This window comes from Daphnia magna, linkage group LG5 (genome assembly GCF_020631705.1).
Source record: "Daphnia magna isolate NIES linkage group LG5, ASM2063170v1.1, whole genome shotgun sequence".
Taxonomy (NCBI): Eukaryota; Metazoa; Arthropoda; class Branchiopoda; order Diplostraca; family Daphniidae; genus Daphnia; species Daphnia magna.
Window position 1 is genome coordinate 8,579,150 of NC_059186.1, and position 13,949 is coordinate 8,593,098.

The window sequence follows — 13,949 nt, forward strand, 5'->3', positions numbered from 1 at the left end:
ACTAAGCAACAAAATATAAAAGACGTAATTCACAGGGAAATCAAGGACGTTAGAAGGCCGATCCTGTTTTTGCTAGCATAAATTAGAGTGGACGTAACTGTTGTTGAACTCTCATTTGATTTAGAACGTCGATAACGGACAGATGTTTTAAAACCTAATAGTAAAAATGCAATTCAGTTTGGTGGCTATAATATCATCGCTTTTTGTGGTCCATTCAGCTAATGCGGTAATTTTTGCTTTAACGACGTTTGATTTGCACAAGTCAATAATCATACACGATGCACATAGATATTGCTTCCACTATTGGCCGGAATCTTGAGTCAACATCGACGTTTACCAGAACCTCTCCCACCGCTATCTTTTCTCCTTATGCAACATTACCTGTCGAGAAACGTAACAATCCAGAACGTGGTTCATCTGGGCCGTTCTGCACTTAAAGTAGTTTACACTGGTGGCCGTCCAAACTTTGATACTGGCGTGATGCCAAGCAACAGTTACGTAGAGCTTCCCCTGACTACGTTTTACGAAGGTACTATCGATGTGGACATTGCTGCAGAGCGTAATAACAGAATTACAGAGCCGGAACGGGCTGCTGCAGCTGGCATAGCATTTCGAATCCAGTCCAAGAGCGACCAGTACGAATTAGTGTGTCTGAGAATGGCCAATGGTAGGTTCAATTTACCTCCCCCATCAACTGATCGTCTGGGAAGAGCTATTCAGTATACCTCGTTACCCGAATGGACGGCCGACACTTTGAGGAATCAATTTCCTGGACGATACGAAGCCGCTGCGAAAATTGGAGAAAGACGGTGGAATCATGTCAGAATTTGTGTGCGGAATAATACTGTTTGTGTATTCATTGATGGGCAACCTACACCTGTAATTCAATCAGATCTTCTAGGTACGAATGCTCGAGGATCTTTCGCCTATTGGGTTGATGCTGGAACAAACGCCTATTTTGCCAATTTACGAATCGTTGAAACGTAATTGAAAAGGTTAAGTTATTTTGCTGATATTTCATGTGCTTATTTCCTGTAGTAAGAAAAATAAAATACTATCGTTAAAAGGATGACCTGCATAAAATGTTGAATTAAGCCCGGAGTAATAAACAGTTTTGAATTTTTATATGTGAGGCTAACAACCTTAAATGGAAGCAATGATTTAATTAACAATAATAAACTAATGTCATTAAAAAAGGGTTATTCTTACCATACAGTACATTTGTTTGGAGGATTCATGGGGGAGCTGGTGGGACATTTGAAATGTTGAATAAAATCATCCGAATTGGACAGTGGTCCTATGACACGATAACGAGAAGGAGTATGAACACCAAAAAGAACTTGATCCTCGAGGCTTTCAGGACTTTCGTTACTGCACTCAACAGTGGCAAATGAGAGAAAGAATATCTGCTCTGGAGTGTAATGTTCCAGACCGGGTAATCGCTTTTCAGGGCCGTTTCTGGCGACGTAGTTTTGATAGGCTCGGAAAGCTTCTCTAAGACCACCATTGTCTGCTATGTTTTCACCTTGCGTGTTGCTTCCGTTTACCTGTGAATATTTAAACTAGTTGTGGATTTAATTCAGGCAAATATGGTCTGTGTTTTTACGTGAAAGGCATCGGTTTCTTTCAGTTCCAGCAGGGTGTAATTGCTGTATTGGTCGATGATGCATTGCTTCTTCTTGTAGAATTCGATTAATGTGTGGTTTGACCACCAGGATATCTCATGTCCTTTCTTATCGGTCTTGTAACCTACATTTTAAATTACGTAATGTTGACGTCCTTATCCTTTAAAAGATATGATGTTTCTTCTCGTACCTTCATCGTCAAAACCATGCGTGATTTCGTGACCAATTACGGCACCAATAGCACCATAATTTGAAGCACTACATTAATGAATACGAGGGTTAATTAAAAGAAACCAAAAACAAAGAACGAAAGGAAACATGAAAATGTTACGCGAGACGCCCTTTGCCATAAAAAGGGGGCTGTAAGATTCCAGCAGGGAAAGCTAGAAAAATATTAAGTTGAAATGATGAAAGTTAAAGAAGTTGTAGTTGAGAGGAAAGTGGTTATCGTAATACTTATGGAATTCAGCATTGGATAGTAAAATGCATTCACGACAGCTGGGAATGAGATCCACCTAATGATTTAATATTGACTCATTGACGCATAAGTTGATGGTTGAATTTAACCTTACAAATTATCACGATTGGTTCTGAAGCGAAGAAACCTTAAATTGTTCTTCACCATAAATCGTTTGGCAGATTGAAAATTATCGAAATGCGTGTCTGGTTTGGTATTAATCTGTTACACGAAAGACACACGAAATAAAAAACGGTACAAGTGTAAGAAAAAATGATCACCGTACTCCGTGATAGGCCAGTTCAAGTGTAGTTCTATTAGTAATCCAATCTGGATAACCGATATACTCTTTCATAGCTGCCGCTTTCTCTAGCGCATTGATTTTCGTCTCCTTGTCCATCCAGTTGGAATCCTCTACAAGAGAGCTGAAGGCCATTTTTAAATTGAGGATCATCTCTTTCATGTCAACCTTAGTTTGTGGATCGAATGAATCTTCGACATATTTAGCACCGATGGCGAAACCCATCAAAACGTGCACCCTTTCCAAACACCAGTCCTCTCTATACTCAAGAAGAAAAAAAAGTTCAATGCCGTTAAACGAATAACACTTTAATTGGAAAAAAGCCATTCACACATATTAACTCTACCTAGATGGTATTGGAAATGGTCCATAAATGGCTTCATCAAATGCATCCGCCATGATCATCAGTTCATCATTCAGATCGTAAATGTTTTCAAGTACGAGTCGCCAATGAATGAAATTAGCTATCCTTGGCAGCGTTAAGATGTAAATTACCAAATTCATCAAATAAATCGATGTAAGGTGATCTTACCAATCACTCTGGGGGATGTCTGATCCAACAACTGCACCAATTTTTTAAGGTATTCTGGTTCAGTGACAACAATTTTCTCATCAGGATTGATGGAGACATCAGCAATGGAATAAATGTCGGTGAGGTGTTCGTACCAGTTAATCTACTCCACAGTCTCTATTAACTCCAAAACGTACGTAAATCCAATTTTAAAAAAATACTTGGCCCATAGAATTGGTTGTGTTGGCACTGTCCGTCCACATTTGCAGTTCGTCGAGGGAAAATGGATTATAAATTCGGCTCAAGTTCCAGTCAGATCGATGCTCATTTAGCGTCATTATCTATATACAAAAATGCACTATAAATGTTAAATAGATATCCAGGCAAGCGGATGTAAGAAGGCATGCTTTACATTGGCTAAATCAATGTGAAAACTGATCATGTCTTCAATATCTTTGACGATATCGATATCATAGGCCCCTCCACCGATGGCATCCCTTACAGTGAGCGCTACGGCGGAGATGAATGTGAAATAATCCATAACATGAGCGCTAGTTAAGTTATTCTCTCTGAGAATGAAACTAGGCACTCCCAGGGAAGGCTGGTCCACCTATAAAAATGAGAATGAATATACACATGATGGTAATAGGTACACGTTTTTTCAATTAACGTAAATAACGCTGAAGTCAGTGTCATTGACGTCGACGAAATTCGACACTTGAAAAAGAAATCCAACTCCAAAGGTATTTCGTATGGATGCACTGGCTTTTCGCCAGTCGAAACGATCTTCCGTCCAGTTAGATACTGTCATAGGCCACTGGCCGAACGAATCTAAAATTTTAACTAACGGAGTGATACCCAACTCTTCAATGGCATCTGTGATCGTGAGAACAGTTAGATTACATTTCATGACTATATGTCAATCGGTAAACGTTTTCAGATTAACATACTCAAGTCTAGGCAGGCGTCGTACATGTCACGTGTGTTATTGATTGCTTTTGAATCCAATTCGGTGTTATACTCCAAAAAGAATTCTGTGGAAAAGAAGCACATTGATAGGATCAAATCGTGAGATTGCGTACATGTTTACGATATTTGCTATTCTACCTTTAATAAAACGATCTATTCTGCCATCCAAAATGCTGAATTGTGAAATTCCTTCATGACCATGAGGAATAACGTTTTTCTTTTGCCATCCACCGCAAGCAAATTGGTAAAAATCATCGCAAGGGTCAGCCGATTCGTCCATCGATTCCATCAGAGTAGCCGCTGTAAAGCACAGAAAAATCGTTTGAATTTACAACTTATGAGTTTACATACTCACAATATTCCATAATAGTTAATTTTACGCACCTGATAATATACATTCTTTCGTCAAACAAACGGAATTTTCCTCATTACGTCGCTGCACTTGTTGATCGAATCTGATCTCAAACAGCTCACCGTTAACACTGTCTATTTGTTTTCTTAAACGAAACACTGAGAAATACGTTAAAGCTTTTCAAATCACTTGAAACCTCTGAAATAAAGTAAACTTTTAGTGGTTACCTTGATCGGCAAGGAGTCCAGTGGCTATAACGAAACCTACTGCACCTACAACAGCTCCCGCACAAATAAGGAATGCCTTTTTGGAACTGGGCACTCGACAAACGTCATTTTGAGATATTCAACTTTAATTGATGAACGACAACTAACCGTTTAATTTTAGTGTCTTTCTCCTCGGGTAGGTCACAAACTAGTGTTACAGCAGACGTCCCAATTTCCATTTTAGTCTACTAGCAGCCGGCTGCTTTTCAAGGCCGGAAGTTTAACCGACAAAGTGTAAATGTCCGTTGCTTTTGATGTTACACCACTGATAGGGTACGCCGAACAACTGCAAGGTAAGCCAGAAACTACATCGCTTTGGAAAAATATGTTTTGCAAAGCAAGGCAGTACGCTATAATGTTTCGAAATGAAAAACTCTCAGTCGATTAAGACTGAGATTCCACTGGAGATTGATAAGTCAGAGATACAAAAGAATAATCACGAACAGGTGATTGTTCTTGGTTTTCCTTGAAAAGTATTTTGTGAAATTGCTAATTTACTCACTCGTAGTCTCAGATGTGAACAATCTCTTCTCCAGTTACACAAAGGAACCAACAATAAAAACCGATTGACTTACAGATATTGTTCTCGGCTAAACGGCTTGTATATAAAATCAGTGTACGATTCCGTTACAGAGTATTGCATGTTAATGCAATACAAAATAAATCAAGAAATATTCTCAATTTATGGTTGGTCCGTTTTCACAGTTAAGTGCATCGCTGTTGGTCTACTTTAGTTACAGTGTGAATTGTGCAAGAAAGGCAAGGAAAACATTCACTTGATAAAACTGATGATTGATATTTGTTAATTTAACAAGCGTTTTGTTACCAGACAGTACATTTTTCGGGTCGATTCATTGGAGAATCAACGGGGCATTGAAAATGTTGTACAAAGTCGACCGAATTGGAGAGCGGTCCTATGACGCGATATCGGCCCGGACTATGAACACCGTAGAGAATTTGATACTCGAGACTTTCCGAAGTTTGTTCGCTGCACCAAACATTTGCGTAAGAGAGGAAGAATATCTGCTCGGGGGTGTACTGTTCCAAACCGGGCAATCGCTTTTCAGGACCGTTCGAGGAGATGTAATTTTGATAGGCCCGAAAGGCTTCTCTAAGACCACCATTGTCTGCTATGTTTTCCCCTTGTGTGTTAGTGCCGTTAACCTGATGATGTCACAAAAATTATCAACAATGGCTCAATGACGAAGAATATGATCTGATTATACGTGAAAAGCATCGGTTCCCTCGAGTTCCGGTAGGGTGTAATTGCTATACTGGTCTATGATGCATTGCTTCCTTTTGTAAAATTCAGCTAGCGTATGGTTGGTCCACCAGGATCTCTCATGACCTTTCTTATCGCTCTTGTGACCTATTGTAAGGTGGCGTAAATGATGTGTTTCATTATCTGTTTGTACAGTAAATCGTTTTTCTTTTTCTTTACCGTTGTGATCGAAACCATGGGTTATCTCGTGGCCAATCACCACGCCAATAGCACCGTAGTTAAGGGCACTGAATTGATGAATTTAAAGAATTAGTTACAGTGGAGAGATTACAGGAAGAGTGTTAATTTACGCTAGACGTCCTTTGCCATAAAAAGGTGGTTGTAAGATTCCAGCAGGGAAAGCTGAAAAATAATAGAATTGAAAGGATAACAGTTAAAGATTACAAAGGAGAGTGCCATCACTTATGTACTTATGGAATTTAGCATTGGATAGTAAAATGCATTCACAACAGCTGGGAATGAGATCCACCTATTGAACCAATATTACTCTATTACTTAGATGTTTACGACTAATTCAATCATTTCTTACAAATTATCACGATTGGTTCTGAAGCGAAGAAACTTTAAATTGTTCTTCACCATAAATCGTTTGGCAGATTGAAAATTATCGAAATGCGTGTCCGGTTTGGTATTAATCTGTAACACGAAAGACACACGAAATAAAAACGATACAACTGTAAGAAAAAATGATCACCGTACTCCGTGATAGGCCAGTTCAAGTGTAGTTCTATTGGTGATCCAATCTGGATAACCGATATACTCTTTCATAGCTGCCGCTTTCTCTAGCGCATTGATTTTCGTCTCCTCGTCCATCCAGTTGGAATCCTCTACAAGAGAGCTGAAGGCCATTTTTAAATTGAGAATCATCTCTTGCATGTCGATCTTAGCTTGTGGATCGAATGAATCCTCCACATATTTAGCACCGATGGCGAATCCCATCAATCTATGTACTCGCTTCATGCACCAGCCCTGCCTAAAACAATTCTAAAATTATGACGCTATTCGCACTTGAGTAAAAGCAACAATTTGAACCTAGGAGGCATTCGGAATCGCCCGAAAATAGCATCATAAAATTCTATGGCCAAAACCGTCATTTCAATGTTGACGTCATTAATGTTCTCAAGAACAAGTCGCCAGTGAATAAAATTAGCTGTGCTCATTGAGATATGAATTTCAAAATTTAATTATGCGTGATCAAGTTAAATAAATGTAGGATAGTTTACCAATTACTCTTGGTGATGTTTGGTCCAGCAGCTGAACCAATTTCTGGAAGTATTCTGGTTCGATAACAACAATCTTCTCGTCATGGCTAATGGAGACGTTAGCTATTCCATAAATGTCCGTGAGAAGTTCGTGCCAGTCGATCTATTTCAAAGACTCCCAATATTTTAATCACAAAACAATAAGTGCACTTAAATAAAAGTAACTAACTTGGCCAACAGGATCAGTTGCATTGGCTTCGTCCGTCAACGCTTGTAGTTCTGACAGTGAAAAGGGATTGTAAAATCGTGTCAAGTTCCATTTTGCGCGAGGTTCCTCCGGAGTCAGAATCTACAATACGTAGCAATTAATTAAAGGAATAGATTTTCAGTAAAAAGTAAATTAAAGTACATTGGCTAGTTCGATGTGAAAACTGATCAAGTCTTCAATGTCTTTGACAATATCGATGTCGTTGGCTCCTCCACCGATTGCATCCCTTATGGCGATAGCTGCACCGGAGATGAATGATAAGTAAGCCTTGGAAGAAGAGCTTGTTAAATTTTGGCCTTGGAGAATGAAACTCGGTAATCCCAGGGGAGGCTGGTCCAACTGTAAATGAAGGTGCGTACAGACGCATTGTTTCAACTAACCAGAAAGCTCTGTTGGCTTACATAAATCGTGCTGTATTCGGTGTTGTTAACGTCGACGAAATTAGTTACTTCAAAAAGGAAACCATCACCGAACGTATTCCGGATGGATGCACTGGCTTTTCGCCAATCGAAACGATCTTCCGTCCAATTAGAAACAGTCATTGGCCACTGGCCGTAAGAATCCAACATTTTAACAAGTGGAGTGATTCCCAATTTCGCAATTGCGCCTGTAGGACGTGCACAATGAATGTTTGTGTTTTTTATACTTCTCCGAACAATTTCATTAAATCAAACAGACCAGTATCCAAACAAGCTCTGTACATATCCCGTGTGTTATTGATCGGTTTGGAATCGAACATGGTGCTGTTCTGTTTAAAGAACTCTGTGAATACAAACACAATCAAATTGGTATTGTCAATTCATGGCTTCTAAAATTAATGGAACGTGGAATACCTTTAATGAATCGCTGTATCCTGCCGTCCAAAATACCAAACTGTGATACACGTCCATAACCATTAGGAATAACGTTTTTCTTTCTCCATCCACCGCAAGCGAATTGGTAGAAATCTTGGCAAGGATCAACCGACTCATCCATCGATTCCATTAGAGCAGCGGCTGCAATCGGAAACTAACTATAGTAATCACGAAAGTTAATCTGCCTAATGTTTACGTGTACCTGATAAGATACACTCTTTTGTAAAGCAAACAGGATCTTCTTGCTTAAGACGATCCTTTTGTTCTCCTTTTATCTCACGGAGCTCTTCACGAACATTTTCCAAATGTTTTCTGGAACGAAACACTACGAAATTCAAATCAAACTATCAAAATCTTTTCCTATCGGTTAAAAATTATATCTGGGACAATGAATGGCAACCTTGGTCGGCAAGAAGACCAGTGGCTATGACAAATCCTACAGCACATGTTAAAGCTCCAGCGCCGATAAGGAAGCTCTTCCTAGAACTGCATCAACAATTTGTGCTTCGCATAATTTGCCATTAAATTAATGTAAATATTGTAACTAACCTCTTTATTTTTGCATCGTCCTCAGCTGGCGAATTGCTAACCAGCGTTGATACCGACGTGCCAATTTCCATTTTGGTGAAGGAGAGCAAACGAAAAACGTTTTGATGTTCTCTTGGATTTGACTGTCGACTAAGCTGTCGAATATCACAACTGATGGGCCTCGATAGACATCACACAAAGACTTTTTACAAATGTTTTGTTTAATTCGAGATGTTCCTGGCTTATATCTAGAGTCAAATTTGCCTTGGCTGTTTACAACGGTTGCAATAGAGAAGAAACTATCAGAGTGGGATTGTTCTGGGCACATTCAGAAAGCGTGATGTGGAATTACAAGTGCGTTTTCTGAATAGCCGTCGACCTCAACAATTTCTTCTCCAGTTACAACCAGGAAGCATGTACATCTATTCATATGGGCTTTGAAGGAATCGATCGTAGATTATTCTTCATTTTTTAAAATAGAGTGCTCGTTGTAAGAGCAGTCGTGGTCTTTTTGGAAAAACATGTGCAAAAATGTGTTGGTTATAACTATAACTGTAAATTAAGCGCTGTTTACGTTTAAAAATAAGTTTTACGTAACATAAAACAAATTTAATTTCTTTTCCTACCTTCACTTTTTACAATGTTATAAAAAACAGTGTTTACAGAACGTTACGCAATAGTTCTTTTAAGCACTTTGATTGCGCTTTATTCAAAAATTACATAATTAACGGAAAAATAATATTCTATTCCTTTGTGTTTAGAATTGTGTTTCTTCGAATTCCAAGTCAAAATTTTAAAACCTACTTTTTTAAACCAAAAAGTTGGTCTTAAAAAATATAAGAGTCCCCATAAAGACTCGTGTAGGACGTATTGTTCCATAAAATCATCACGCCAAATCAACCAATAAACCGTGTCACAAATGACGTAACCGAACTTGTGATCTTGTATTTCAGTTTATCGCTTTTCAAACATTTTACGAAGGACATGGTATACTAGATGGGCTGATTGATCATTACCAAAGAATGCATTTATTAGGACGGTTCATGACACTCCCGTTTGGGCAGTGAAAATGTCGAGCGAAATCGATCGAATTGGATAGCGTGCCCAACACCCGATATTTCTCAGGACTGTGCGGGCCGTTTAAAATTTGTTGTCTCAGACTCTGTGTAGTTTGTTTACCGCACCAAATGTTGGCGTAGGAGAGGAAGAAGAGCTGCTCCGGTGTATATTTCTCTAAGCCGGGTAAACGGGCCTCTCTGCCGTTGATAGCTACGTAATTCTGATAGGCCGAAAAAGCTTCTCTAACGCCACCATTATCTGCAATGTTTTCTCCTTGTGATATGATTCCATTCAACTATAAATTGAAATGTATCAAAAATCTTTTCTATATAGTCGATTGATGCGTTGATTTACGTGGAAAGCTTCAGTTCCAGCAAACTCTGGGAAGGTATAATTTCCATATTGTTCGATGAAACACTGCGCCCCCTTGATGTATCTGTTGAGAGTTTGATTAGTCCACCACAAATTGATGCGACCTTCTTTATCCGCCTGACGTCCTTTCAAATCAAGTTTTTTTAAGGAGATACCAATGCACATCACATTAAATATTAGAAATATACCTTGATCGTCAAATCCATGTGTGATTTCGTGACCAATAACTGCACCTATCCCACCGTAGTTTAGGGCCCTGTATGGTGTAAAACATTTAGTCTAACAAATTTCTTGGTTCCTTCAAAAACAATATAATTACGCCAAGCGACCCTTTCCAAAAAATGGTGGCTGTAAAATTCCAGCAGGAAAAGCTGTCAGAAAAGAATGATTCACTCTTTTATTACATAAGAAAATGTTTGATTAAACTTACTGATGGCATTGTAGAAGAACGAATAAAAGGCATTGACAACTGACGGGAATGTCACCCACCTATTAGAGAAAAACAAATTTGCTTAATGGGAATAGTTATCAATGACAATATGCAAATAATATACGCTGTCCGATCTGTTGGTAAACGAAGGGCTTTTAACTTGTCGTGCTCTAAAAATCGCGTGACATTAAGGGCATTCTCAAAGTGCTTGCTAGTCGTCTCCACCTGAATTGGATTAAGAAATCAAGTTTATTGATATGACCGAACTTTATTGAGATCTCAAAAGAACAAACCCCTTCGTAAATCTGGCTCAGTCGAGTTTTATTAAGGATCCAATCCGGATACGCCACAAAATCTTTCATGGCGGCCGCCTTCTCCAGCGCCCGGATTTTAGTCTCTTGATCCATCCAATGTGATTCCTGAACTAGGGAACTGAAGGCCGTTTTGATATGGCCAATCATTTCGACGGCCTATCAAAAGATCGCCAGCCAATTCAACAACAATTGCGATACAAATTGATTTGCTCGAATTCTTACCTCTTTTCTGGCTTGTCCGTCGAAGGCCCTTTCGATGTACAGTGAACCGACAGCGAATCCTAATGTGGAGGAAACTTTATCGACACACATTCGCCACCTTGGCTGAGGAACCGATGCTCCGTAAAACACCTTCTGGAAATTGAAGGCCACCGAATTCATCAGCTGATTTGTATAATCGCCCGCTTTCATCACCAAACGCCAGTGGATGTAATTGGCTTTAATTTTTTTGTAATCCAGAAGAATTAATCAAATTATTAAAGTGAAACACAACTTATGGGAGGTACCTATGATTCTCGGTGATGTTTGATCCAACAGTCGTACAAGTTTGCGGAGGAATTGCGGTTCCTTGACGATAATTTGTTCGTTTTCAGACACTGTCACGTTCACCGCCGAATATATATCATTGATATATTTAGCCCAGTTAATCTTTAATATCCGTTTTAAAAGGAGATTTGCAATTATAGTTGTTTGAATTGATTTTTAGCTATTTCCTTACATAACTAGTTGCCCGATTCAGATGTACAACATTCGTCCATCGTTGCAGGGCTCCAAGTTGCATAACATTATACATCCTCGTCCTATTCCGCCGTTCTTCCGGCCTAGTTTGGATCTAGAAAGAATCCAGCTTTACACAGTCCGTCACGTTTCTAAAGCGTTTTAAATGTTATGTTTACTTTAGCAAGTTCAATTTGGAAGTTTATCATCTGATCCACTTCATGGATGATGTCGGAATCGTTCGATCCGCCCTGGATTGCGTCTCGAACGGCCTTGGCTGATTCAAACACGTAAGTGGCATAAGCTTGCATAATGATAGCTGTCGAATTAGACTTTGCATTGATCAGAGTGGAATATGGAAGCCCAACATCGGTTTGATCCACCTAAATTCTTAATTCTCATTACAAGTCTAATGATGTATTTCAATTGCTAGTTTTATCTTACGTAAATGGAGCTTTTATTGGTATTTTTCCAGTCGAGGTAGTTGTACACTTCAAAGAGAAAACTTTCACCCATGTCTCTCCGGATGGATGTACTCGCCAATTTCCAGTCGAACTGATCGGCTGTCCAGTTGGCCACTGTCATAGGCCATCGACCGTATGAATTCAACAGTTGAATCAACGGTGTCAAGCCCAGTTTTTCAATGGCATCGGTATACATACAAGCTCGATACATTTCTCTTGAGCTATTAACGGGTTTCGAATCCTGGACGGTGTTTGGTTCACTCAAAATGTCTGCAGTTTTCAGCAAAGGATTGCAGTGATCAAATCGGTGCAACGATTTAAAAGTAGAATTCAATTCTCTCTTAATTGCTATACCTTTAAGAATGTACATGAGTTGTTCTCTTAGAACATGGAATCGGCCCCAACGTGAACTGGCATCCGGAACGCTGTTTTTACGGAGCCAACCACCACAGGCAAACTGGTAAAAGTCGTGGCAAGGATCGACAGTCGGATCCATGGCTTCCATCAAAACAGCAGCTATACGAGGACAAATCATCATGCCGATATTAACTTTCTCTCCTTTTCAAATGGATTACCTGAAATAACACATTCTTTAGTGTTGCAAACAGGATCTTTCTCTTCTAGCCGGGCGATCGTTCCTTCAGCCGTTGCCAACTGCTCTTCCACGACGGCCAACTGTTTGCTAGACTTGCAGACTACAACATTACGGACAAACTAACTGTCAAAATGAAGACACGATCAATTTTTAGGAAGTCTTTTATACCGCGGTAGCCCAAGTATCCAGTGGCCAACATGAACACTATGGCGCTGATGAAAGCTGCCCATGCTAACCAGCGGGACTTTTTCTTACTAAGTCAAACAATAAAAATTTGAAACTGAAGCCAATTGGAACAATTCAATACGCGTACATTGCCGTTGGTGAGAAAGAATCTGCCGCTGTGACACCACCTGAGTCTGCCATCGCTCCTAGTAGTGGATAGAAACGTCTTTCTGTCCGTCCACGTTCGTAGTCTGTGAAGAACCGATACGTTCAATCAGCGTCCGTTGAAGAAAAAGGCTTCGCTTCTGGTTCAGTTAGGAAATAGAAATTCAGTTAGTAATGGCCCCGTAATTGGATATTATAGTAAGATGCGTTGGTCTACCGTAAACGAAACTCTGCTCATCTAAGCGAACGTGACCGGGAATTCGTGAGAGGTGTTCTGCATCTTTTTTCTCACGCATCATCATCAGAAAGACCAAACGAATGAAGCAATACTTAACGTCTCGAATGATAATCAACAGCAATCCAAGTTCACCAGCACACGTTTAACTCCACGGATAGTGTTCCTTTTGTTCACGAATGGAACAATGTGAAGACACTGTCAGCTTCAGCTCAGGCTTGAAGGTTTCAGTTTCAATTTGAAGCAACGTGGCAAGCGTACTGACACATCTACCTTAATGATATCTGTGTCGACAGAGGGGGCGTTTATAGAGCAGGCAGACATGCACACATCGGAAACCTGTTAGCCCTACTGGTGTTAGACATAGTAAGGAGGAAACAGAGTGGACTGAAAAAAAATTTGCGGGTATTGAAGAGGGTCATGGCTCGATTATTAGCTGCCTACCCCACCTTGTTGGAGGTGGAAGATTAACCAACAACCTACGAGCTACCAATTCTCTACCTAAGTTAGCGGTTTCGATCTTTAACGTGTAGTCGTGTAGTGAACAGTACTACAGATCGAGATGGAAACGTCTGTATACGTGTCAAGTTGTTGTGTAGGTGTCATACGTGTAGTATTGTTTTTTGTAGTGTGGTTAGTAGTGCCTACGTGTGTTTTTTAGCTATTGAGCCTGAAGGCATGGCTCCTGGAGGCATATCCAGCGTTGTCAAGTGTAGATGATGTTGCGTAATTCAATGCGACGAAGATGCTGAAACTTGCGTAATCCGATGCGATGACCGATGCGATGAAGATGCTGAATTTTGCGTAATCCGTTGCGA

At 39.8% G+C, this 13,949-nt stretch overlaps 4 protein-coding genes across 5 annotated transcripts; 1 reads left to right on the plus strand and 3 right to left on the minus strand.

Annotated features, from left to right (window-relative positions):
• Positions 1–52: 52 nt before the first annotated feature.
• On the plus strand, positions 53–1,125 carry LOC116922997. The gene is made up of 2 exons (XM_032929511.2): positions 53–226; positions 289–1,125. Exons 1-2 carry the CDS (start codon positions 167–169, stop codon positions 985–987), a joined length of 759 nt encoding a protein of 252 aa, XP_032785402.2. The 5' UTR covers positions 53–166; the 3' UTR covers positions 988–1,125.
• LOC116922805 (neprilysin-4) lies at positions 1,070–4,895 on the minus strand. 2 transcript variants are annotated; one of them, XM_045173997.1, is made up of 18 exons: positions 4,590–4,895; positions 4,443–4,522; positions 4,248–4,373; positions 4,002–4,163; positions 3,845–3,928; positions 3,565–3,770; positions 3,307–3,504; positions 3,116–3,235; positions 2,916–3,057; positions 2,730–2,847; positions 2,369–2,642; positions 2,198–2,304; positions 2,082–2,140; positions 1,957–2,008; positions 1,816–1,883; positions 1,607–1,749; positions 1,210–1,547; positions 1,070–1,142 (listed from the first exon to the last, which is right to left on the minus strand). In XM_045173997.1, the coding sequence occupies exons 1-18, from the start codon at positions 4,658–4,660 to the stop codon at positions 1,091–1,093; spliced, it is 2,400 nt and encodes a 799-aa protein (XP_045029932.1). In that variant the 5' UTR covers positions 4,661–4,895; the 3' UTR covers positions 1,070–1,090. The 2 variants fall into 2 exon arrangements, with proteins under 2 accessions (XP_045029932.1, XP_045029931.1); XM_045173996.1 differs by having other exon boundaries at positions 4,443–4,528; positions 4,590–4,893.
• A 169-nt stretch (positions 4,896–5,064) lies between these two features.
• LOC116922804 (neprilysin) lies at positions 5,065–8,882 on the minus strand. Its single transcript, XM_032929234.2, has 17 exons — positions 8,637–8,882; positions 8,488–8,573; positions 8,290–8,412; positions 8,067–8,228; positions 7,912–7,995; positions 7,635–7,840; positions 7,375–7,572; positions 7,195–7,314; positions 6,987–7,128; positions 6,796–6,913; positions 6,463–6,736; positions 6,293–6,399; positions 6,174–6,232; positions 6,054–6,105; positions 5,923–5,990; positions 5,708–5,850; positions 5,065–5,645 (listed from the first exon to the last, which is right to left on the minus strand). Exons 1-17 carry the CDS (start codon positions 8,705–8,707, stop codon positions 5,304–5,306), a joined length of 2,355 nt encoding a protein of 784 aa, XP_032785125.2. The 5' UTR covers positions 8,708–8,882; the 3' UTR covers positions 5,065–5,303.
• A 653-nt stretch (positions 8,883–9,535) lies between these two features.
• LOC116922807 (neprilysin-4) lies at positions 9,536–13,034 on the minus strand. Its single transcript, XM_045173998.1, has 16 exons — positions 12,880–13,034; positions 12,735–12,820; positions 12,547–12,666; positions 12,326–12,487; positions 11,952–12,241; positions 11,687–11,890; positions 11,509–11,622; positions 11,297–11,438; positions 11,013–11,227; positions 10,770–10,946; positions 10,601–10,701; positions 10,477–10,535; positions 10,366–10,417; positions 10,235–10,302; positions 10,029–10,171; positions 9,536–9,969 (listed from the first exon to the last, which is right to left on the minus strand). Exons 1-16 carry the CDS (start codon positions 12,930–12,932, stop codon positions 9,628–9,630), a joined length of 2,328 nt encoding a protein of 775 aa, XP_045029933.1. The 5' UTR covers positions 12,933–13,034; the 3' UTR covers positions 9,536–9,627.
• Between the last annotated feature and the right edge of the window lie 915 nt (positions 13,035–13,949).